At 44.7% G+C, this 26,916-nt stretch overlaps 1 protein-coding gene across 3 annotated transcripts in view; it reads right to left on the reverse strand.

Moving 5' to 3' along the window:
• Positions 1-1,902: 1,902 nt before the first annotated feature.
• LOC144770227 (peroxisomal acyl-coenzyme A oxidase 1-like) overlaps positions 1,903-26,916 on the reverse strand; it is a 214,853-nt gene continuing 189,839 nt past the window's right edge. For all 3 annotated transcript variants that reach the window (XM_078654560.1, XM_078654562.1, XM_078654561.1), the window contains exon 14: positions 1,903-3,453. In XM_078654560.1, the coding sequence (XP_078510686.1) occupies positions 3,403-3,453 (51 nt within the window). In that variant the 3' untranslated portion in view covers positions 1,903-3,402. The remainder of the gene's footprint in view (positions 3,454-26,916) is intronic.

Raw genomic sequence — 26,916 nt, forward strand, 5'->3', positions numbered from 1 at the left:
ACTCAACGCACAAAGCCGTTCAGCCAATCCCACACTCAGGATTGCTTCCCCAAGAGCCCATTGGGCTGGACCTTTGGTTTTGCCCAGCAGGCTCTGTGCACTGAGCATGGCTGAACGGCCCCAATCTCCATACAGCCTGTTGTGAATGTCTTAAGCCGTGCTCAGCAAGCTCCGAGTACCTGCACTAGCCTTTGGCCAGACTGAGCGAAAAGTCCCCAAGAGCCTGCAATCGGCACCTCTGCTCCAGAGCCCACTGGTTATTGCCTTGAGCTCTGGCCGTTCAATCTGTAGATGTCTCTGAAGTTAAACCATATAATGCCTACGATGCCAGTCAACAAGTGAATAAAAGAGAAATAATTTGCAGCCCATGGGATTTCATCCAATATGTTAATAATGAGGTTATAGGCACTGTTACCAGTGATGCGTTGTCTAACATCTTATGCATCGCTGGGGTGGGAATTAGGATAGCGCAGCTACCTTAAATGACGCAATTTCTAAGTTTTGTGTTATAGATGCTATGTCTTGGCAACTTTAGTTTTTGCCTGGTGACATCGTCCAATGGCTTCCAACACAACCTTGAGAGAGCTTTATGGTTTTTTCGGTGATATATTATGCTCGATGCTCTTGTAACATAATGAACCTTTGTCTAAGTGTATCCTCAGGAGTTATTAGCAGACACTCTAAAGGACGTCCACCAACTGCTAAATACACAACCTGAACAGAATGGTGTATTTTATATTGTAAGCTCTTGTAACACACTGAACCTTTGTCTAACACTATGTTCACAAGTAAGTGGGACTATTTTTAATAGACTCAGCATCTTTTGCAATTGTGTTTGTCTCCTCGTGCCATCATATGTTTTCTGTGAATCCTAGTTCTATTCTTGCAGTCTGCTATGTTCCATTGTTTTCTTATAATCTACCCTTATAGTCTCCTTGTAATCCTGGCTGTATGCGGGTAGTCGAGCTACAAACATTCCTACAGTCTCCGTTGCATCCTTGTGCCCTCCGCTGAATTCTAGCAGTACCAGCTGTATCTCTGCCTTCTTGGTGATACCCAAGCTGTCTCCTTTCAACCGCTTGGGCCCAAAGCTATGCCAATCGGAGTGCTGTGCAGTTTTTATCAAAGCTGGTCTCTTGTTGAGGAGCTTTGATGCAAGGTCCTCAAAGGCTGCTGGGTAGTGCAGCTCAAATAAAATCCAAATCACACCACAACATTTGATGGGTTAAACCAGGTCGACCTTTAAAAGGTACAACTTAAACATGAACAATCCTTTTGGCACATCTTTCCACCAGTGTAAGACTAGCTACAAAGCAAACACGCCTGATACCTAAATAGGTCATAAGAGCAGGTTTCATAGACGCCCTAGTTGACATCACTACACTCTACAGGATCAGTAGTCGAAGCCAGCAGGTCTGGTTCAGAGCATCACTAGACAGAAGCCATACAATGCACACAAGAACATACAATGAAGGCACTGTTCATTACATGTATTTTCAAGTGTAAAATTGACTGCATTGGTTACAGTACAGTAATGCTTAGGCTCTGATTAAATACCTTTCGGTTTAGATTTGAACATAGAATATCATCCATGGGTGATGGGTAATTCTCGGTTTACACAGAGTGCCCTTAGGTGTCAGCTCTGTTCCCACCGACACCCTCACTAGAGCACCTTCCAACATGGAACTGTCCATACATATTTTATAATACATAATTATAGGCGATCAGCTGCTACTCTTAGTTCAAATGCTATCAGACTGACCGAAAGGAGACAGTCAATGATGCATTACTCCAATCAGACCAAGTAGAATTCCATTCTAATGACAGTGAAGCAATGACAATATTAACTGCACATCTACCTATAGTTGTCGTCCCAGAAAATAAACACACTGAACCTAGTTATTTATTCCAGCTTATGTTTTATATACATTCTTCATAGTAAATTGTAGTTGACATGATAAATCTGAAAGTATACTTCTTAAATGTATTATTGCTGTCAATTTTTAGATTAATCTAGATGTACACGTTCTATAAAATTCCGGTGAAAAGTGCAACATCAAAATGAACCATTATTTTTAGTTCGGTCAGTATTCCTATATATTAAGATATTTCCCACGTGGAGAAACATCCTGCAATCATATTTCTCCAAAGAAGCCATCGAGGCAGGTGTTAAAACTATTGTTTATAAACTCAAAATGTTCTCGAGTTAAGAAGTGTCTTCCTATGCATTTTGACTGGCCCATCAGCACACACTGAAATCAGAACAGCTTGAAGACACCAGTGATAAACCAGAAGCTCTAGCTAGGCGGCACGAAATGCTACAAGTGTATCATGTTTTTATCAACTTGTCTAAGGAAGTACCTGGGTGCTGTAGAGTGCTTATGACAATTACACATCTGACTATTAATGCTGCAACCAGGGAGCTTGTTAAAGAGATATCAATAGAGGACACTTCACAATACTTGGAGCACGTAAGGGCTGTAAGCATACTTTTGACATGTGCAACATTTTCAACTTCTCAGTACTTTTCGGTGTTCTTTGGAGTGAACGGCATGGCATGTACTCCACATATCGCGATGCTCTGTCCAGCTTCATCTGCCAGGGTGTATAAGCAGTTTTGGTAGAAAAAATTGAATTTCTTTTTTCGTAATTTCTGATTTAACACAGTCTTGGCTAAAGCATACCTCTGTTTGCAGTCTCCAGTTTAGGGGTGTTTGCAACCTTGGACTGAGTGACGAGGTGTCTTACAGACCAAATGCTTAGAATCTCGATCAGCTGCTTCTGGTTTAGGACAGAGCATTCACCAGCAGGAAGAAAAGTAATGCTTCTCCAACAACCAATGATCTGCGATCTAGGATCACTGGCAGGAAACAGAAGGTAATCGTCCAGACAGCAACATGAACGGAAAAGGCCTCATTCGGCCAAGAGATGGAATGTTTTCATTTAAGTTACAGCATAAGGCAGTATATCCGACCTACTGAGGGATGGTCGGTCTGCTTGGGATTTGGACACTTGAACTAAAAGACCCCAGCAAGAGTAAGCAGACACATCATCGAGCTTCAACTACCGATTGTTGTCATCGGTGTCAACTTGGATGTGTGATTTAATATTGAGTGCACTCTAGGACACACCTCTCTTGGAGACTGCTTATCTTGTGAATGAGATCTAACTTCACATGGAGCCAGAGTAATTTAAAAATTGAAATCTCGGATTTGTTTATAGCAACCGAGCATTCAAATGGTGTCAATCAAAAGCAGATTTCCTGGGAAATTAAGAAATATGTGAAACTGATTAGAGGTAATTGACACGCAAAGCAGCACACAACGAAATCCTAATTTTGCGTGCCCTAGGCTTGACACCGGCTACAGGTCAATGCGACTGTCCAGCAGTTGCCTGGTCTTCTCAGAGCTTGGCCTGCAGGGGCTTCAGGTACTTATGGAAGGAATCGTGCACCTTTGGAGACAGAAGAGAGAAAATAAACAGGACAGTGCATTAAAGACACGCTGTAAAATGTTGACATTTCATGATTTTTCCTTGAAACTTCCCTTTCCGGTCATCACTGATGAACACAACATTCAGAGCAAGCCCCGATATCTCAAATAGCGCCTCACTTTTGAAATGACTGCCATCCATCAGAGTATAGCATATCCTGTCCCCCTGATCATTCAGTCCTCTTATTTACACTTTCCCACCCACATACAGATCTACTCTATCTTTTGACATAAATCTAGCTTTTTATACAGTTCCGAAAAAATGTACTGTCCAGTTCCATTCCCTGTAACAAAAGTAAATAAGGAGATCCAATACCAGAAGTTCTGTCAATCCGTGCACCATAAGTGCAGCTTCTGCAGCTATTCGTATGAGTCCTGCAATAAACTCCAATTAATGCGAAAGCCCAAACCTCAACCAGTACTTGGAAAGTAAACCTTTTTTCACAAGAGATGAATCGATTGGGTAGATTCTCTCTTTCCTTCAATAGTAACATATCCACCAAACAGACATTAGGGTTATATATTCTACCACTCACTGAAATGATATATAATCTGTAACATGGACAAGATCATATGAAAACAAAAACGTTGTCGCAGTGGCATTTGAAATATGCAGGACATCTCATTCAGCTGATTTGAGTGATCACTCTCCTGTGTTGTACAGAACCTATATATTCGAAAAGCAGAACTTTAAGCCTTGCATTAAGTGGTTTGAAAAACCTTGGTCGAATCGGGTTTCTGCAGCTACGATCCTAAACCATTTTGTTATTTTTCTTTCAATTTCAGTACATTATTTGACAATATTTCATTAAGTGCAGCAATGAGGCTCGAGACGCCATCTGAACTACCTCAAACGCCACAAAAGTAAGCCAGTATCCCAGATATTGTAATTGTTATTGCATTTATAGAGTGCTTGCCACCCCTGATGAGTTGTCAAAGGGCTTTTCGGCAGGTAGCACGCTACTACAGAACAGGATTAGTGGGGAATTAGTATCAGAAATATGAAATTAATTTGAGTGGTGGACATGCAAGTCTCTTAGTTGGATTGAAAAGGATAGTGGAGGAATAGAAGAGGGAAGTTTTTTTTTTAGCTCATATTAGGAAGGCAAAGGTCTTCCAACTTTTTGATGCTGAGACCCCCTTGTCAAAAAATGTAGGCATAAGGACCCCCTCCTGACAAAAATTTCTAGAACCTGGTACTCATCATCATCAATAACCATAAACACCCCAATTCCCACAGCAAATCATTTTTACAGTGGGGATATAATATTAAACATGTTTAGCCAACCAAAGGTCAGTGAGCGGGGGGGGCATGGTCAAAGGTGTAACTAAAAACAAAGGGCTTCATTTATGAGGAATTGACGTAGGGCAGCGCCGCAAGTATTCTTGCTGCGCTACACCAATGTATAAGGACAGGAATACACCATATTTATGAAACACAGTGCATTCCTGTCCTTTCCCCTTGCGTTGGAACACAAATTGCTACCTAGCACCAACTAGGCAGGATTGTTTTTGTGCAAGAAGAGGCACTTTCCTTCACAAAAACAATCCCAAGAGACGTTTTTCTCTTTCTATTTGAGCTGCAAAATTAAACAAATTTCTTCTCGGTACGCCTGCACTGGTGAGGCGTACATTTTTGGTGCTGTCCCAGGTTTACCAGATTTAGTAAATATGGTGCAGCATCAAAATCCATGGGTGTTGCTTGGGAACCCCCACGCAACGCCTATGGAACACCTCCGTCGCGCAGAGTAAGGCAACACAGTGACTTGCGCTGCTTTGTCCTGCTCCATATCTAGGAGGCCATGCAAAGCCATGCAGGGTGACTTTGTGCTGAGTCATAGGTATGGTTTAGACACTTGCGCCGCCGGAGTGTAAAAAAAAGTAATGCTCTGGTGGTGCAACCCTTTCATAAGTAAGTTCCAAAATATTCTGAACGTTTTTTGTCTTTCACAATTAAGTACCTACATATTAAATAACGGGCAGCGTAATTTAAAAATAAATGTAAAAAGGTTTAGTGGGAAATGCACTATAGTACATTAATGAAACCTCTATTAGTTAATGCACTGCAAAGGTCTATGTGTAACCAGGGAGAGACAGTCTGTTTCTAGAGTTAAATGACTGAAGTGGTACTGGAGATTAAGGCAGGACTGAGTTCAGTATTTATTGTATTCTTGGAGGTTGACTGGGTCTCTTTGAACACAATTCCTTAAAACAGGTTGAGTTCTGGATAATTTATAAATCTCAAGTAGTAAAGTAGTAGTAAATCTCACTGTAGTTTCATGGCGCTTAAACAACCAATCTAAGGCAGAGATTGCTGGGGTAAACAATGAGTGAAAATACATGTTGTTACTAATTCTCTGAAGTTAATTAAGGAGAAATCAGACCGAAAGAACAATGGTAGAGAATTCAGGCTGCCACAACAGATAAGCCTGATCGCCGGACGACACAGCTTTGTTTTGGGGGCTGTTAGAAAATATTTGTTGGAGCCTAGATCATATATGACCTTGTGTCAACTAACTTTAGATAAAATGAAGTCCAGGAAAGTGTGACACATAGGTTTTGGTAAAGTTACAAAGTCTAAAAAGGGTATATTAGTTGAAATTTCATAACCAGTGTCTTCGTATGTGGATGGTCAGGTGGTGGGCTAGGCTTCCGCAGAGTATTCTGCTGTGGCGCCTAATGTTTATCTTCAGTGGTGCTCTGTAAGAGTCTTAGGAAAATATCCCCAGGGTTACCCACTCATAGTGGGACAGTGTTGTGTCTCTCTTATTTCTGCCTCTTACCACAAATATATTCTTCATCACAAGCAAATGGAGTTAAGGAGCCCAAAGAGTACATTCTTGGATGTAGGAGATTTGCAAATTCCTCTGAGGTGTTGGTGGACATACCTCTGGAAAGGCACTTTTTTAGGCTATAGAGGAGAGTCCATGTCTAGCCTGGATTTGGATGATTTTCAAGTATAATCTTCCGGTCCAGCTTCGGTATTAGTGCTTATGTGTTTGCAGGAGCCTTATACATCAGACTACAGTATGGTGATGAAGCAAGTAACATTAGCCTAAAATATGTGATAAGCCTGCAAATGCGCAAATTAACTGGTAGCATGATTTTTTTTGTAGTAAGCATCCATTTCTATTGTATTTACATCGTTAAGTTAAGCTAGGCCTCATTTATTTCTCTATATTCTGCATTGCCTTTATTTGAACTTTCCTTAAATAAATACACGATTTAGCATGATGTTGCACGGTGCAGAATTAAATAAATAATTCACGTTAACTTCATTAGACATGTCCTTCTTGTAGAATGTGCTGACTTCAATAAGTGTTTTCTTTCCTTCCTAAGCTACATGTCCTCATCGTATTTGGTTAGATTTTAGCTGTCACTTATTCACAATAATGAACACCAACAGTATATTAAAACAATATGCGAATCTCATGATATAATTTCGTAGAAGTTACAGCTAGATTGTTTCTGCTTTAGAATAGCTCATTATCATGCAGTGGAGTTCTGAATAGCTAATAGAACAAGCTGTAGTGGTATCTTGGGACCTTAACATGAAACTAACATTTATGAACATTTGCGACTTAGACTGCTTGCAGATAATGTTTTGCCGCCTTCATAGGTTACAGTGGGAATGAAGTAGGTTGTAGCAGACCATTAAACGATCCTTTTATCATTGGACTAAGATGAACTAACACCAAAGTAGATGGATACGCACGTTTCTGTGTTTAATATACATGTTCCTACTTTGGAGACTTCAGCGCTCTTCCATTACCTTTTCCTTCGAACAAGCGCCGAGAGCTTTATGCTGCTCAGATTGGTCCAGACTAATTGTTCTGTGACTATCCTTTTCCTGCCTTTTGCACTGTGAGCTACTTTTGGTGGTGTTTTCTAAATTCCTTAAAAAATATAGCTGTTCCTGTGACAAACATCTAATTAAGAGAGGAGACTTGGACAAGTTTCTAGAACTGCTCTTTATGAGAAGGTAATCTAAAATCAAAATCCTATTCTAAATGTTCCTTACTATTCTCGCACTTTTCTGAAAAGTACTCTTCATGATTTCTGGTAGGTTAGGATCTATTAGCGTAGAATAGGAACTTGGATAAGTTACCTTCATGGAACAGGCCGTAATATTTTCTGTTTGTCGCTAACCATTATTTTCCTTGATATTTCTGAAAACAGATTTATCTACATTTATAATTTGAATAAAGAGATTAGATACCAAAACTTAACACAATAAATAAATTCACCTAAACTCTCATTATTGACTGAACATAAGTGTTGTTAAAAAGTTGATATTGACTTATGCTCCATTCTAAAACAGTGGCAAGGATCTAGTTAACCTGAAGAACAAGGCGCAGAGTTAGAGACCACTTTTGTAATTCAGGAGTTGAACGGACTTAAAGAAAAGATACTCACGCACCAGTAATGGCCTTCGGATGGTTCTTAGAGGACAGAATACCAGTTTAAAAATAAAAAAAACTTTATTTATGCTTAACAAACTGAATGCGACCAGGACAAGTACATCATGTAGTTCCCTTTTGCGGATCACATTTGGATGGAGGCAAAAACCACAATAGCCCCCCTAACCTCCCTAGCTCCCACAACCTCAGGACCATATATGCCCAGGCTGGTAATGAAGGAGTGGGCGATGCTATCTGCCGCCTTCAGGGGCAGGATTCGAGTCAATAGTACAAGGTAGTGTCCCATTGGGGAGGACTTTGGGGATCCCCAACGTTCCCATATCAGTCCGTAATGTTGTCTCCAACATTTCCATATTATATCAAACATTTTGGGGCAGCCTCCGATTGTGTAAACAACTCTTTCTGCCTCCCTGCAGTGAATCACCCCAGTTACCCAAATCTCCCTGGTAGGGTCAAGGGGTTCCCCCAGCACATCACTATGTCTCTATTGGCCAAGGCAAATACCAGCAAAAACAAAAAAGTAATGGCTCCTCTGTAGGTCAACAGACCCTTAGGAACCCACAGAACGAGCTGTGGGGGGTTTGCCCTAACAGGTACTCCCAGTATCTCAGACAGGTTTGAGACTATCCTGTTCCAGTAGCTCTCTGTCTGAGGGCAAGTCCACACTTTATGAATGTAAGTGCAGTCCGCTGCCCGCACCTCAGGTGGGGGAGGGGGCTCTGCCCATTGTATGGAGCCCACCTCTGTTATAGTATACCCTGTGAAGTGTTCATAATACCAGTTTAGATGGAACTACTGAAAAATATATTGACAGCAAAGCATGGGATATGCCTTTTAAGAGATGTATTAGTTCATTAATTGGGACTGGAACTGAAGAAGAAACGACCTGTTAATAGAAAAATATTGTGGCTGAAGGATGGAGTACCTCACGGATGGGTCCTCACTATCCTTCAGACCTCATAACGAGGCTCTAATTTAGCCCCATGAGCACTTGTGACATGAGTCTTGATTTAGGTCAAAAAGCATCTTCAGCCCAGGCCTGAATAAAGCTCCAAAGGCACTACAGGTTTGAAACTGATATTAGGTTGGTAGGTTACTACAGGTCAACAGCTGTTCCTAGCTCCTGGAATATGGGTCCTAGAAAAACATTCCTTCTGAAAATGTTGAAGCAGAGAAAAAGAGGTTGAGAATTGCTTTAGAACCTTTTGACAATGTTGTCCTTTTATCAATGCAGGTAGGGAGACTGCAAAGGAAGCAACATGATGGTACTTAGGATTGGCTGGGGAATACCAAGGCAGGAAGACCGTATCTATGAAAGGTTGGTGCAAGGAAGGGACAGCAACAAAGCTTGCACACTGAAAACCAGTGTTAAAAGGGGGCGGAGCTTGCCTGGCTTCAAGTTGGCAGCTAACTAGAGTAGCTTTGTGAGCTCGGCCTACTATCCGGCACAATCCTGGTGCCCAACTGCTGCTTTTTGCCCTAAACTAACTTATTTTATCCCCTGGGCATCAAATATTACATGTTGGTGTCCGCGCGGAGGGAATTGGTGGGAGCGCTGCGAGTCAAGCAGCCACCCAATCTAGTGGTACTGAGACACGGGACCCCTCGGTGGAGTAGACAGGACCACTGGGGGAGGCCTAGGCCGCAGCCACTGTGTTTGCAAGCACACTTTTGATCAAGTTGTGCCGTTCCCGTTGCAGCATACAGCCTCACCCTGCATCCTCCACAGAGACACTCCATTCTAGTCCTTAATGCCTCTGGTTCCGCTGCAACTAACTGACCCCCCAATTGGGAGTAAATCTCAAGAGAGATGGAGTACAGTAGCTGATCTTCAACCTTTGGGACACGTACAGTAGGTGGCCTACAACTACTGGGACACTATGTTGGCTGACTGCTCCGTCTCTGCTGCGGTGCTCTGCGGAGGGTAGCATGGTGCAGAAACAATATATATGCTCATTTTCTAACCCAGCGCAAGTCACAGTGTACGTCCTGATTTGCATCCTTCATTATAATCATGGCGGGGTGAGCACTGGAGGGGACTGGTGTGCTCTTATCTGTGGTGTTTTTCGTCTGGGTATTCTACAGCACCCTTGAAAGGAGCCAATATGGGCAAAACAGACAGATCACAACCTAAGCTTAAGTTTGAGCCGCGTAAGACACCTAGGCACAAAGAGGCTGCCGTTAGTACAGCAGACTCAGAGTCAACGGATCCAAAAATTGACTCAGACCTGAAACAGATCCTTGCGGCGATGCAGCGCAGCTTATCGAAGATTGATGAAAAAATTGATGCCCTCTCCTTCAGGATGGATATAATGACCGAGAGATTAGACAAACATACGGAGAGGATGGACACTGTGAAAAGAAGAGTGTCTGATGCTGTGGACATATTAACTGCGGAGGAGACTACGCATACTAAAATGGATAATCTGCTCTATACACTCCAAGTCAAAGCCGAAGACTTGGAAGCTCATTCTAGGCGAAACAATACCGTAGGCATGGAGGAATCAACAAATATCAATAATATGGAATAGTATGTAGAATAACTCCTTATAGCGCTGCTAAGCAGAGACACCTTTTCGGATAGGTTTGTTGTAAAGCGCGCTCCTCGATCGCTGGCCCCCAAACTCGTCCCGGGGGCCAATCCCCACCCAATAATTGCACAGCTTTTCAGTCATATAGACCGTGATGCTGCCCTCAGAAGGGCAAGATAGTTGAACATTTTGAGATATGAGGGCATGAAGTTGTCCTTATACCTGGATTTCACACAGTAAGTACAAGAAGCTCGCCAAGTTCATCCCAATGAAGAGGAAGCTACATGAATTGCAACTGGAATACAGCATGCTATACCCTCCAAAGCTACGGATCCTATCTGAGGGGAAAACACATTTATTTATGGACCCGAAACAAGTCCTCCAGTTCCTTAAGCGCACTGAGGGCGCAGGCTCTAGTAGGGGTTCCCCCAGGGCCTCACCTGGCAGAAATGAGGACTCCCTAGGCCTAGAGGAGCAATAATCTGACCAATATTGTGACTATGAGGCTAAAGATCTGTTGTGTTTAGTGGTTTGTGGCGGGATCGGTAGGGGCACTGTGCAATGTCACTTGAAGTACAATATTATACTCCCAACACCCCTATATGCTGGAAGACCTATATTTGTCTTGTTCATTTGGCAGGGTTGCCTGGATGATTTGCTTGAGACTTCAGAACTTGGTAAGGCCATTCCCATATATTTAATTTCGATGTGCACCTATTGGGTGGTGTTTTGGTCAGCCTAAGAAGTTTTACTTTGTCTCTCCTTGGTGCACAATGGAACATAATTAACAGACTACTTAATTCATTTCATTGATGGGGCAATTGGACATTTCAGTGAGATCTTTCTCAATAAGTGATGGGTGCGTTGTTTTCTGAATACGTGGAACGAGAAAGGTAGGGCCACTTACAGAGGCACTTGCCCGGTAACGTCCACCCTATATGTGAACCACACTATGTAATATTTTGTTTTCTTCCTTAAGGAATTGGTTGGGTGGGGCAGGGGTGGGATTTAATTCTGCTATGCTCAGTTTGGGAAGGCATAGAGTGGGAGAGTTTGCTCATGGGATTACTGTTTGTGTGTTCCTATTGGAAAATATGTTCGTGCTTTGGCTGGATGATCATGATTGGTATCCTTACATTAACAGGGTGGTATGGGTGAAGTAGTACACTCCGAGAAGGATCAGCGTAGCTGCCCAAGAGTCCAGTTCCTTACAAGGAACTTGAGGGGTCTTAACGACCATAGAAAGATTCGGAAAGTAATGGCATATCTTATTTCTCATTTTTTTGCAGGTTTCACTTCCCACGCCCTTGGGGTCCTCATATGGACTCGCAGTAGATCTGGTATAGCTTTACAAAAAGTTCATGCCGACCTGTGTGGCAGGTTTGTAATTGCCAACTTCTATAAGCATGGGTTGAAGGTATTGCTTGTTGGGATCTATGGTCCCAACCATGATGACCCGCATTTCTACCACCCATTCAGGGCACGCCTGCTCCAGTGCGGCGACTTACTAATGATTTGGGGGGTGACATCAACTGCGTGTTGGATCACTACTGTGATCTTTCGAAGGGCCCACCTCATCGCCACTTGGCTGGCACTAGGGATATTGTTGATATAGCTAAACACTTGAGCCTGCTTGATATATGGAGATACCGATCCCCAGCGAACGCAGGGTTCACACACTACCTCGCAGTATAAGGATATCTATACTCCGATTGATGTCTGGCTGGTGGCCAAAAGCTTGGTCTCCTGCATTATATACTGTGAACCTCTTCTCTTCCGAGAACTTATTCAGATCATGCACATGTTCCACTAGATTTGGCTCTCCAACTCCGGAAATTCGAGGCATTCACCTGGAGGTTTTCATCATACTCCTTACTAGACTCAGCCTTTAAGGCAGAAATGGGTCAAATGATAGAGGAGTTTTTTCATAATAACATTGGTATGGTTGCCTGCTTTACCATGATTTGGGAAACCTTCAAAGTTTATATCAGAGGGGAGGCCATTTCAAAACATCTAGAAGTGCTCAAGTTGTTGAGAAACAGGCTGTCGCATTCGGAAGGGGAAATCGCTAAAATGGAGCGGGATCATTTGCACTCCGGCGACACCCAGTTACTGAAAGACATCAGGGAAAAGCTAACTGAATATCACGATACGACTGACAACGAAGTCAAACACCTTGGCCAATATGCCACTGCAAGGGTGTATGGGGATGGATAACACCCTCGCGCTACCCTAGGGGCCCTAATGTGCCTCGAAATGGAAACAGGGGTTATTATGAAAGTGTTAGATGAAGAAGATCAACCATTGCATGATACTGAGAGCATTGCCGACAGGTTCTGTAGATACTATGCAGATATGTATGCCTCCCGCATTACACCGGATAGCGAGGCCATTGCCGATTATCTGGAGCATATACGCATGGCATGGCTTACTGCAGAGCTTAGAGAGCAACTTATGGTTCCCCTGACCTCTCGGAGACACGCTCTGCTCTCAAAGACATGCGAGTTGCGGGTGCACCCGGCATTGATGTCCTTACTGTGAACTTTTATAAGGGCTTCCAAGAAATGCTTATACCACATTTAGTCACACTTTATGAGGAAATGGTGGAAACTGGAGAGATGCCACCCTCAATGAGGGAGGCTTTAATTGTAACCCTCTTGAAGCCAAGAAAACCACCTATTGTCTGCTCCTCTTACAGACCCTTGTCGCTGCTAAATGTCGACACCAATATATTCTCCAAAATTCTGGCGAATAGGCTGGCTCCAATTGTTCCTCTAGTGGTCCGTCCAGAGCAGGCAGGATTGTGCCAGGTCGCAGTTTGTCATATAACCTTAGAACACTGTTTCGTGTTACCTGGTGCAGGGCGAGGTGTGGTGCAGCGGCCAGGGTGGTTGACTTCGGAGCGCAGGGCTCACGGTTCAATCTCTGGAGCTAGTAGCTCAGCACCAGGTGACTCTGGCCAATAGCTCCCTTAATCTCCCCGACAGCCCTCTGCGTCTTGAGTCCCTTATTGGTGAGTAGTTTGCACTTTACAAATACCAGATTTAGATTCAACAAGTTGACCCATTAGTGAAGGCTGCAGCTGTTTTTTCAGACACCAAAAAGGCATTGTCTCTGTAGAGTGGGTGTTTATGAGGGCTGTTCTCCAGCAGATAGGAGTGGGTGACGTGTTTCTTCGTCTGGCTGCAGTGCTATATGCTGTCTCAGTGGTCAGGATTCGGTGGGTTCTTTAGTTACTGCCCTTCAGATCACAAAGGGCACTAAACAGGGCTGCTCCTTATAATACGCCCCGATTGCTGAGCCGTTCGTGTGGGTTCTTTAGTCACTGCCCCTTTCAGGATCACAAAGGGCACTAGACAGGCTGCCCCTTATCACCCTTATTATACGCCCCGATTGCTGAGCCGTTGGCGTGCACCCTTAGGGAGTACCATGAAAACAGGGGGTTGCGCTTTCCTGGTTATCGCCTCAATTTTGGCATACAGCGATGACACCCTGCTGTATGTTCGCGATCCAGAGAGAAATCCCTCTCCTATACTCATGGAGGTGATCAGTTTGGAGGTCTGTCAGTCTTTCGAGTGAATTGGGACAAGTCCATCATTTTTCCATCAACTCCTGCAATGACCCCATCAGCTTTGAAGTTCCCTCTGCAATTGAAAACTGATTTGGTGCGCTACCTCAGCATACAAATTCATACTGACCCAGCGATTGTCATGTTAGACATTTACGGGAAAGTAATACAGTGGCATGAAGATGATGCTGACCGCTGGGTAAAACGGCCCCTTTCTTTAATGGGGAATCTTGCACTGATGAAAATGGTCGCCTCCCCAGATTTCTGTCCCTATTCTAGCACATACCAATGCTTCCGCCGCTGTCTTTGTTTGTCACGCTGCGCTCTCTGATGCCTAAGTTCGCCTAGGGCGGTAAGCAACCAAGTGTTAAATGGGAGGTTCTCGCCTTACCTATCGAAATGGGTGGGTTGTACGTCCTGGTGCTTGAACTGTACTATAAAGCAGTGCAGAGCTCGCATGCACATTATTGGCTTCATGGCTCACATGACCTTTTGCACTTGCACCTAGAGAGGGATGCCACTGATCCACACACCTTGCCTCAGACACTATTTCGCGACCCGGTGAGACACCTCAGCTCATTTGACTCCTTAAACTCTACGATTCATGCTTGGCGGATCCTGCTGATGCAGCAGTCTGGTTCCTTTATGTACTCCCCATGTGTGTCAGAGAGGTGCTTATGGTTTCCATTGGGGAGGGAGAGAAGTGCTCTACCCACATTAGGTATAGCCAAGATGGGAGATATTGTATTGATATGGGTCACGCGACTCGGCAGAGTGTGATCATTGTCATGCTCAAGAGACTGATTTTTTGCAGCCGGCTTGGCACTGCCCACCTGTACTAGAGTTTTGGGGAAAGATTTTCCAAGAGCTGGGTGCAGTAACTAGCGCTTCCCTAGAGCCAGACCCGATGCTTGCCCTATTGGGATTCGATAAACAGGTGGATAAGAGTGTCAGGAGACTGGTTGCGATGGAGCTGCTTCTGGCTAAGTGCCAGGTAGCGATGCGATGGGCTAGGGGCACAGCCCTCACCCTGGAAGATTGGTATACAGACATGGTATACTGTAATACTTGAACGGATGTCCACAGTGAGCTGCTGCCTCCATAATGCCACCCGAGAGGCCCATAGCAGATGTACTTAGTGGGCAAGTAGACAGGTGAACTACAGGGGGAAATGTGTACACCTTGATCGTACTTTTGTAATTTGTGGGGAACCAGAAAGTCTCATGTTTTATCTGTTTGCCTTGGTCATCATCCGTCTGTGCATACTGCTCGATGAGCCATGTTAACTGTGTCACTTCATGTTACTCAAATAAAAGCTATGTTAAAGGAGTCATGATGTATGTAGCCAGACTATACCATTCTATAATAATAATGATAATTTTTTTTAAGTGATTCACGGAGGAGTCAGCGGTGAAGGAAGAACATGCAAATGGATGGCCAGCAATGAAAGTATTTTTAAAGTGACGTGCAAAACATCCCACACCCAACCCCATGACGCCAAATACCTTTAACCTAGATTTGACACGCCCCAACACCCTCCCATCAATGCCCCACCACCCTCCCATCAATGCCTCACCACCCTCCTCCAGATCACCAATTCAAGTTATCAGTGTTGGAATGATGAGGCTAGAAGACTTATAGAAGGGCCTATACTAAACAGGGAAGCATGTACAGCCAAATTTAACCTCCAACCTAAAGAAAGATTTAGACTAACTCAACTACTACACTGGACACAGGATCGACCAGTATTACCCAAAGCTAAGAGTGGGCTGGAATAGAGACCTGGAAAATCCAATTTCACAAATAAATATTGGGTAAAATATGGGCAAGAACTGCAAAATCATCCATATGTGTGCAACACAAAGAACGCACACAAAATCCTAATGTACTGGTACTTCACCACGTCCCATCTGAAAGACAAGTTTGGTAGTTCAGACGTTTGGGGGAAGGGATGTGAGGAGACAGGTGATATGATCCACATGGGGTGGACTTGCCGGAAGATCAAAGAGTACTGGGGTGAAATAAACAACACCTAACACTAGCAAGAATCCACTGATCTAACTGCTTTCCGATTTGATTATTATGAATTTTTAAGGTGAGCCCCACCACATACCAGCATTATGTACTTGTTATCCTGAAATACACGTCCCGCCTAAACTTGACAGATCGTTAAAATTTTGGTTTTCGTAACCCTGGACTAACCCCACGTTGGGAATAGAGTTTCTCAGAATCCAAGGTTAGTCCTTCCGCCGGATCTCTTATGTTTTTCGTCTGGTTAAGGAATATTGGGCTACTTAAAGGTCTCTCTTTCGTTAGTCATACTGTTAGCATGCATGAGGTTGAGGCACAGCAGACTTGTGACACCAATGTCAGTTATCCATCAACACCAGTGGGGTTTCCTGGCACGGCTATTTTGGCCCGCATGTTCTATGCTGCTTCTAGTTCACGTTCGCCTTGCGTCATCACTGTTTGCGGGTTGCAAGGTGACACCACACTATTATGCCGGTCCTCTTGTGACAGAAACACATACCACCCTCTGCCTCCGATCACTCTTGCCAAGCGATCCATGCCTTAGGCTAGGTGTATCGTACACTGGACGTAAGCACCACACCACGCACATTTTCACGTCTGTTGTAATCTTGACAGTGGCTTGGACGGGCTAGACGTGGTTGGTTTGAAGGAGTACATTTAGTATTAGGCCTCTCTTAATTTCTCCCCTTTTTTCACAGGAAATTTCTATAAAATCAGGCTTACACTAATCATTGTCCTGATGATGATCCTACTATCTCGTTGAAAGGATCGAAACATCGTCAACCCATGTAAAACAGCAAGCACATGAATCCAATGTGTTAAAAAAAGTGCATTGACTGTTTGTACCAAGCTTGATAGTATTTACATTTAACAAGCTACCCTTGTCGTGCCTGAAAAGTCCTTTTGTGTTCTGTATATGTCACGTTCTTTGTAGGATACAGGATTGTGTCCCACTATATTGTTGTGTTTTTCACAAATATGTTTTTTTGATTTATTACCTTATTAAATTGGTTGTCCGGCTGGACACTCTCAGTATAGCACTGATTCTAGTCTATATTTATCTTGCTTAAATCTAACTATTTAAGGACCACTGTTCTTATGTATAGACATTATAACCAAGTCAGGCTTTGGGTCAAGCTGAAGGAATGCTGGATCCTGTCATTGAGGCATATATTTTTTCAAAATGCAAAGTGTTGCAGCCTAAGTATTTGCTGGTTTTAAAAATGGATTCCTTTCCTAGCTCCAGGAGACTGAGGTAATAGTCTGGGTGCTGGAAAAGGCTGTAGAATCTCCATAATTACAGAAATGTCTGTACAAAGAGCTTCCAGAGGACTATTCAGCTTTTCAGGACATGTGTCCGGGACATCCTGAAAAGTGGCAAAACTGTCAATGGGAGAACTAGTTGGTGATCCAGTGAAGGATGTGGGAGTACAAGTAGGGTCTGTATCCCATCCGTCCGATTTTGCAGGCAAATGTATGTTACCTTTCACATCTTTGCTTCGTCTGTATTCAATAGTTCTGTGGAGGAATATCTTTTGATAGCAGCGGTGAACATGGTGCTTCCTGGGGTCGACAACTTTTAAGTGACTTTGTAACAGAAGGAGCCAATTACTTGATCAGTGACACTGAAGTTGATCTTGAAACCATCATCTTCATTGTCACCCATGGTAGGAGATTTAAAAGCCTCAAAGGAGTTTGTACTGGATCCTACACAGGAATTCTTGTCGATAAAGGCTGAATTGAAGTTGACGCCCTATTGAAGTAGGGGACAACCTGAACAGTTTTCTTGGTGAAGAAACTTCTACTACTGAAGAAGCAGATAATAATGGAATCCTCTAGGTCAACCTGGGTGATTCTGTATAATCCTCAGACATAAAATGCATTGACATGGATACACGTCTCAGCTGTGAAACATGTCTCGACACCCAGTGGTATGACACAGATTGAAAAAATGCCACAGGATGATGGGAGAGCTTAGATATCCTAGATCGTCCCAAAGCTTTGGCATCAATTGAGATACAACTTTTAGAGCTCAATAGGTTAGTGAGTTGCCTTTAGCTGACACGGACTTCTTTGAAATTGACCATGATCCGATGGTAACTGGAGTGAAAGAAATGGTAAGGTCTTCTTTGTTTTTCACCTTTTGATCTTTTCTCCCTGGATCTCCCTATTTAGGGGTCCTTTGGGGCTGAGGGCTTGTGGAAGAGGAAGAACCCTCACTCGGGATACTTTCTGATTTTTTTATTCTCCTTGGCACTCAGGTCTTTAAACCCCTTCCTCCCCCAGTTACTCTTCCCCCACCTCAGTGTGATGCCTTCACAATCTTTAAGTGCCTTTTTTGACATTTTAACACAACATTCACATTCATAACCAGAATGTCAACTTGGGAGGCAGACCACATAGGTTTGATGGGCATCCAAAACAGCTTATTTCCTGCCTTACAAAGAGCACTTCATGAACAAAGAAGACATTGTTAACAGGAACAATTTACTGGGCAAGCCAAAAAAACGTTGATAACGTTTTCTGTAGAGGAAATGTTGAATGATGATGAAAAAATCTGAAGTTCCACCTAAAAAAAGCTGTGGACATTGGATAAAAACAGCACCCACCAGTAATTGCTAGGTTGCACTCACAAGCCAGAAAAGGAACCAAGCCTGAGAAGCAAACTGCCAGTACAGCGCGTTCTGGGATGGAAAGTAACTAGGCCTTTGTTTCTATTATGATAATGCAATACATATCAAAGCACCCTTTACTTTAATTCAATGCATCTTTAAGCAGCAGTTTCACCAGAATTATCAATACCAAGGCTAAGTAACTTTTTCTTCTGATGGATATTTCTACCTGCAGATTTCTTGCTTTTTGAATAGATACCACAGCAATACCCTACCCAAGGTGGCTGGTCTGAAGCAACAGGTCAGACCCGAAAGATTTGAAGCGCAGAACGAGGGAAATGACCATCCCTTCTCACCTCTGAATCCAAGCAATGACACTTGGTGAATGAGCAGTTTCCTTCTACTGACCACCAAAGGATATATTTTGTGATGTCATGTGGGTGGGGGTCAGGAGGATGTGTTTGGTATGGGGGGAGAGGGAACGGTGAGGGTGGATCCAAAAGACAGTCATTTCGGCCCTGGAAACGCAGGGGATGGAAACTTCACTGGAGAAAATTTATGGATCCAGGACGGCAGCAAGTTTAGGGGCAGATCCTCCAGGACTGTAAACAGAGCCACATCCTGAAATAAGAGAATCATATCCAAAATGTTTCAGATGGCAGGAAAAGTTTGGAGCGATGTTGTGTCCAGTAAGGTTCCTATGAATGGGAACCAGTGATACAGCCCCAGATGTGCCTTGGTGATACTGATGGAGAAGCACAAGTGGAAAAACAGCCATGCTGTTGCATTCAGGAGGTCTGACATCATCTGTGGAAAACCTACTTGATCAGTCAATCGTCCAGATACAGAAATACAGAGATAATGGGCCTGCACAAATGTGCAGTGTTAGAAACGGGACCCCCGGCCGGCCAAGGCTCACGCCAAAGTCAGTCAGGGATCACCATTTCTAAGGTCAGGGCAAGGGAGTCACACACCAAGATAACCCCTGCTCACCCTCTAGGTAATGTGACGCGAGCAGCAAGGCTAATCTCGGAGGCGATGTGTAAAGCGTTTGCGCGCGCACCCCAGCGACAACACCCTAGGCCCACCACAAAGGAAACTCCACACAAGGTTATATCAAAAATAGCCTTTGTATTATAATAATAAAAACACATTAGATAACACACACACTTTACAATGTGCCAACAAGCACGGGCAAGATTTACAAGGGATTATGTACAGGACAGGGCCACCTGGACCACTGTCAGGGGTATGCACTTTTTAGAAATAACACTTGTAGGTATAACACTTAGCACATAAACATATAATGACTGTAACACAGAAATCGTAAATGTAGCACACAACCAGTCACTACTGGTAAAGGGTAAATACCTCCTACGCCACCCTAAACACTGTAGGGAAATCACGCAGGGAACTAGGACCTTATCATCAGGACCTATGGAAGGAAAACCTATCACCTAAGCAAGTCACATTTAGCAAAGGGAAGGAAACCTAAAATAATCACCTAGGCAAGTCACATTTAGCAAAGGCAATAAAACATCAACATTCCTCTAAGCAGGTCACTTTTAGCAAAGGGGAATAAACCATAAACAATTACCTAAGCAGGTCACTTTTAGCAAAGGGGATAAAACAAACAATTACCTAAGCAGGTCACTTTTAGCAAAGGTAACAACAAACATTCCTCTAAGCAGGTCACTTTTAGCAAAGGGGAATAAAACATAAAGAATCACCTAAGCAGGTCACTTTTAGCAAAGGTAATAACATAGACAATTGCACATGAAACATTAAAACACATTCAGAGCTGCAGGTAGAACATTTGCGCAGAAATCACATAAGCAGTACTCATAAATTGCGCAGGGTGCTTGTAGCACAACACTAGAAATGTCCCTCAGGCCAACTGGCCTCGAAAGGGGCTGAAATGCCCTGAGTCTTAATGTCAGGGGAGGCTGCGCAGGCAGCACAGCACACAAAGCCTAAACGTAGCAACTGTCCACTAAGTGCTGGACAGTTGTAAATACAGATGGGCACACGTTGGAGCCTCGTGGGCTCAAGAACACAGGTGGGGGAACACAGCGTGGGAGCCACGGGGCTCTGACCAACTGACTGCCTGTGTCCCCCAAGTGCCTCTCTCAGGGCTCTACAACAATCCAAATGGCACTTACGAGCTCAGCGCTCTAAAACAATGAGGGGCTGTGAGCCTCTCAGGCTCTGTAGACAACTGCCCCCTCGTTGGAGCCTCGACAGGCTCTGAATCAATGTAGCCGGGAGCCTCGTGGGCTCAAAGACAATGTGGGCTGGGGCGGGAGCCTTCTCGTGGCTCAACAAACAAATTGCCCCCAGGAGCCTCGGGGCTCCAAGCACCAAAAATGCGGGTCGTTGGAGTCCCTCACGGGGGACTCAGAAACAGATAATGCCCCCAGAGCCTCAGGCGGCTCTACTCACTTGGGCCGCTCTCAGGCCCGGCCCGCACACGGAAGGGGAGGGGCGGGCACCGACAATGTGCCCCGACGCCCTCCTCCCTTCCCTCGCTCTCCCGGCCCCACTGCGCACTCACCGTCTGTCTCGCTGGGGGGACGGCTCCTCTGCTGGGCAGCGCGGGGCTCCTCTTCACTCGGGGAGCCTCGAGGACACGGCCGGCTGCTTCCTCCGTCTTCCGCCTGGTCTTGTCTCTCTGCACTCCGCCTGACTTCCGCTGGGGCCGCCAATGGCAGCGCGGCCCTGGGGGTCAGGAGGCGGGACTTCCGGGTCGCAGTAGGCAGCGGCCCGGCAACAGTTTTCTAGGCTCCGGGGCTGCGGCGGTGATCACGGGGCAATGCCGGGTGGGCACCGGCTCGTAAATAACAAAACACCACGGGGCAATGCCGGGTAGGCACCGGCCTTTAAATAGAAGATAAAGCGAGGTGGGCACTCGTACATCAAATACGAGCGCAGCAGATGCCGGGTGGGCACCGGCTGGGCAACGAAAGCGCTTCCAGGCGCAATAAGTAAAATAAAGCACTCTCTAGCGCTAGGGGCAATCCACAGCGCTCCCAACGCTTCAGGGCAGGGAAAAGCGCTCACAGCGCCAATGGGCAGAAATAAAGCGCTCCACAGCGCTAGCAGGCAATTTAAGCGCTCCCAAGCGCTAGGGGCATGAAAGCAAAGCTCCAGCAGGGACTGGAGGCAGGCAGGGGGGCAAGGCAGGGCCAGAGCCAGCACACTGGGTCTCCAGGCAGGGAGACAGTCCAAGTGGCGGTCCTCCTGGCCCCAGCAGCAGCAACAGCCCCCTCTGGCAAGGATCCAAAAGTAGAACAGAGAACAAATTGTATGGGGACACATCCCCTTCTTATACTGTGAAATCCTTTGTCTTCAGGGTGCAGGGTGGGGGAAAACCAGTTGCAGCTGGCTTGGGAGTACCCTTGATGGCCCAACCACCCCTTTCATTCACTGGGGAGGCTTGGGTCGTTAGACAAACCACAGGGGGGCGGAGCCAGCATTGTGTGGGGAAAAACCCAGCCCATCCAGGTCCCAGGTGCACTCCTCCCACACATCACTCATGCTGATCTCACACTCACCACCGGGCAGACCCATCCAGACTTCCTGGAGCCTGGCATGCCAGCCAGCTCCAGCCAATCACGCTCCAGTATCCTCACTGCACACATACATCAATGTCCAGAAGTAGCACTTCCCTTCTAGACACATACAAGCCACACATACAAGCCACACATACAAGCCACACATACAAGCCGCACATACCATTGCGCAGCATTCATTCTCACGAGTTCATACATACCAAACTCGAGCCTGCACTCCCCACACATCAGGAACTAACATGGACACACACATTCTCCATGCATTCCTATGGGAGGGCAGGCCAGCCATACTACACGCACGCACTTTACTCTGGGACACAGGGAAAAAGTGCGCCAAGACCCAAAAATCACTAACACTGGGTCACAAATAAAAGCAAAAAGATTAGGGGTGAACCTGCCCTAAGGCCCAAGTCCAACATGCAGTAATCACTGCCATCACCTTTGTGGAGACTCTGTGAGCCAATGTAAGCCTGAATATATAGACCGAGAACTGGTAGTGAGCGGAACCTACCACGAACTAATGGTATTTCCTGCGCGTCTGTAGAGACAATATGTTAAAATATTCATCCTACAAGACGTGGGACTGCAGCCAGTCTTCAACCCTAGTGCCAGAAGCACCTGAGTCAGGGACAGAATCTTTTATTTCTTCTTGCAAAGGTAGATGTTTAAAGACCCTTTTGTCCAAGATCGGAAGCAGATTGCTGTCCCTTTTGGGAACTAGGAAGTACCCAGAGTAACATCCCTTTGGGGAATGCTTCCAGATTTTGATTTGAACAGGAGGAAGCCAAAACAACAAAGCTTTCTCTTAAGGATTGGTGTACAGGAACTATTGGTGCTGGTCTATAGCAGTGGGTGACTAATCTATTCACCGCTGGAACGGACGCAGGATTGTCTCCGGCTTCCCGAATAGGCTCCATTAGTGTTTTATTAAAGGGTAGAGGAGATTCAGAAGCAGCCGAAGCTAGCTTCAGAATTTCAGAGTAGTATCTTTGGAAATGGTTGTCCCCAAGACCATTTGATCCTTACCTTGGTGGAAGTCCCGCAGCCTTTAGCATTCTGGAGTGCTAGGTAGTCTGTTGTGTTTAAGTCCACAGGAAGGACGCCTCATTGCAGTCATAGTACGGAACAATGTGTGGCACCTGGATGTGGTTGGCATCTGACCCAATGTCATCCATTCTCTGCCAGTACCCTTCTTTCGACAAGGACCTAGGCTAGGTTCTCATTCCTGTACTTGACTACCCCACAATCCTTTGTGCTTGGTGCCTAAAGTGCAATGGGATGGCCTTGGTCTGAGGCCTCGAATCCTTATATTGACAGCATGGGTAGCTATGCTTTCAGCAATGGTGATAGAACCATTGTCTATTTCATGGGTGCCGGTGTGGCTTGAGCTGGCCCAGGGGGGCAGGACCTGCATTGGTTGGCTGGGGTCAACTGGCGGCAAGCAAATACCCGCTAGTGGTGCCCAGTAACAGTCTCCACTGGATCTATGGGGCCCAGAGGCGCTGCACTTCATTTCTGAAAAGAGCCATCATGGCTGGAGTGAAAGGCAAAAACTGTACCGGGGCAACTCCAGGAGCTCAAAGTATACCAGGGAAGTGACTGGCATTGGTGTCACAACTGTGGCCAGCATTGGAGCCAGGCCAGGAATCAGGATAGAAACCAGTTCTTCACCTGCAGTGATGTCCCTAGGTCTGTCTCGGAGAAGGACTTCTCTGGTAGAGAGGACTGTTGAGGAGGCCTACCCCCTGGAGCAAGAACATTATCTCAGCATGGAGTTGACCCATCTGCGTCACTTCTTGTAGGTTTTTTCCCTTGTTCTTGGAGAACTTGGCGTTTGACGATGAATGCAACTTTGACATTTATCGCTGCCAGGCCCAGCATCAGCATGCAATAAAAAATTCTATTACTATATTCCGTCACATAGGTATGAACCATAAACGTAAAAAAACAATCACAGACTATAAAACACCAATTGAGATAATATGCACTAAAAAGGTAAAATGTCATTTTGAGATCCCCCAAAAAACAAGATGAGAGTGCGAACTATTGCCCTTCCCACCCCCTCATACGTAAAAAATTGTTTAAACATGAATCATAAAGTGTACCCTCTAGAAAATTCACCAACTTTGAGGCCTTCTAGACAATTCTACATTTAGGTGAGCCTCAGAGAAACAGTTTCATCTTAAGGCCAACAATTGCAGTACAGTGCTTCGATGCAGTAATGCCGGAAATGTTTATCTAATGAAAATAAAAAGAATATATAGAAATAAATAATCATCTTTTTTAAACCTAGCCAAGCAATTTCCTTGCCTTAAGCACCAGCCATGGGAAAGTATACACAGTAACACAATTTCCTCTAAAGCCAGGGATTGCAAAATGAGCAGTGCTTCTATGCAATGACGTAGGGAGTGTTTGATCAATAAGAACTGTAAAGTGTGAGGTCTTCAGTTGGAATAAAAGGTGCAAAAAACGCTATATGTAAAGTGCTCTGTGCTGATTTTTGATCGCACAAACTGGGTAAAAAAAATTAGAAGACCTATCATTACACCGAGAAAAAGTGGCCAGTCTATTAAATAGGTTAAGCCAAAACCTGAGTTGGATAAAGTGCTGGAAGTGCTGTGCATCATATAACAAAAATGATTGAATGTTCCTGAGTTGATTGACCAGCATATATGAGGTAACAGAGGAGGACTCAGTTGCCTTTATCCACCTCTTATCTTCCCAATAGGTATAGACTGTGGTTTTAAGAGTCTTTTTACCTACCGAAATTAAAGTTGTGGATGGGTCTTCAAACAAGTGCCGCCTGCCCAGGGCCACAGCCAATTCCCTTATAGCCCTCAGCCAGGGAATCTCTAAACCCCGGGATACAGACCAAAAATCGATTATCATTCTATTTAAAGATCGAGTCGCATTGGTCCAGACCCTACGTCATAGCATTGTTGAGGGTGTCCTTAAATGTCCTCAAGCTATAAAAGCCCTGGCTCCCTATGACAAATAAAAGTAGCTTGAGGGCAAGTAAGCGGCGAGTAAATATGTCTTCTGTAACCTGCAAGGACAGAGCCGCCAGTATACCCAGGTCCCTGCCCTGTAGGTTGCCATACTAATAAATATTTCCTCATAAATTGCCAGCACATGTGCAAGGGGTCTTTCACCCAATTTTGTAGCAAAGGAAAATATGGTATTAATACTCCTAGCTAGTTGATTGTTCCAGCTAGCTTGTAGCTGGGGAACCCACATGCCTCTGTGATTAAGAGTCATCCCTCAATAGCTAAAGTTGTCCATGTATTTTACAGGGCTACCATGAAGCGTGAAGGTTGGTTTCAAGTCACTCTTATAGCCACAGGACATTAAGAAGGACATGACCGTAGGAATCCAAATATCTAGCCCCTACATAAAGCAGTAGAAGGCATCTAGGTGTCGCTGCAGTGCAACAGGAGTGCAGCCCATGAGGACAGCGTCATTTGCATATAATTAGGCTTGAATTGGATGCTGTCCGATCTGGGGCATGTCCCTGCACCTTAACAATAGCTCCTGCTTCAATGGTTAATATAAAGGGAGCACAGGAAAGGTGCAAGGACACAACCTTGCCTGATGCCCTACCTTACCCCAAACTTCTCGGAACACTCTCCCCCAGCCCAAACATAACTGCAGCTTTTTGTGTCACTATAAATTTGCCGGAACCTTAAATTCCCCTCTGCAGGCTGTTTCGGGGGGCCCCCCTCTTTTCCTACAGTGTGGTGCGCAAGACTACCAGCCCATCAAGCACTTCTGCACTTGGACACTTCCGGTCAGGTACAGTTGAACAGCTGGTGGTACTTTTGACCTTACCCCCCTCCCACCCAGTACCTTAAGTCCAAAAGGGGACCCCTGAAACTGTTTGCAAATATCAGTATGCAGTATATGCCTTCTTTTCAATAGGAAAGCATTACCGAGTAAAAACGTACTTAAGTGACATATTTACTTACCTGCCAATATTGCCATTACGAAAAGTACTTACCCATTTACGAAGCTCTTGGTGTTAAATATAAAAATACTTGTTATTTTTCTAAATTGATCTCGAGTTTCTTCTTGAGTGTGTCTCATTTATTGACTCGGTATGTGTTCAACAAATGCATTAACACTACCCTCTGCTAAGCCAAAACTGCTTGCCCACACTACCACATGAGAGAGCATTTGGGATTATTAATTTAAGCCCTGTAAACCAATAAAGGATATCTGGACTTTCAACATAGTGTACCTCGTTTTGGCATCCTACATAAAAAGTCAGCTACCTACACCATATTTCTGTGGTTAGCAGCAAGGTTAACAGGCCATTTAGCTAAGCTGTTGATCTTTTGTTTTTCATTACTGACACTTCTATCCTTTTTCCCATTCGCAAGCCCCACCCCTTCCCCTTCTTACTACTATGTATATATGTATGTATGTATGCAGTATTTCTATAGCGCTAACCTAGTGAAAAGGCAGAAAACGCCATACAGGGCCAGAGGCAAGCATACAGACAACGAATAATAGGAAAGAGATCTGGGTTGTGGATGGTTAACCCACTGTGATGTAGAGTTCTTTAAAGAGGAGAGTCTTCAACTCTTTCCTAAATCAGCATTGGGGCGGTCCTGATCGATAAGGGAATGTTGTTCCAGAGCCTGGGTGCATAGATGGAAATAGTCTGCTGACTTGTTTCTTTCTTTTTTAA

Source organism: Lissotriton helveticus, chromosome 7 (genome assembly GCF_964261635.1).
Source record: "Lissotriton helveticus chromosome 7, aLisHel1.1, whole genome shotgun sequence".
NCBI classification, from domain to species: domain Eukaryota; kingdom Metazoa; phylum Chordata; class Amphibia; order Caudata; family Salamandridae; genus Lissotriton; species Lissotriton helveticus.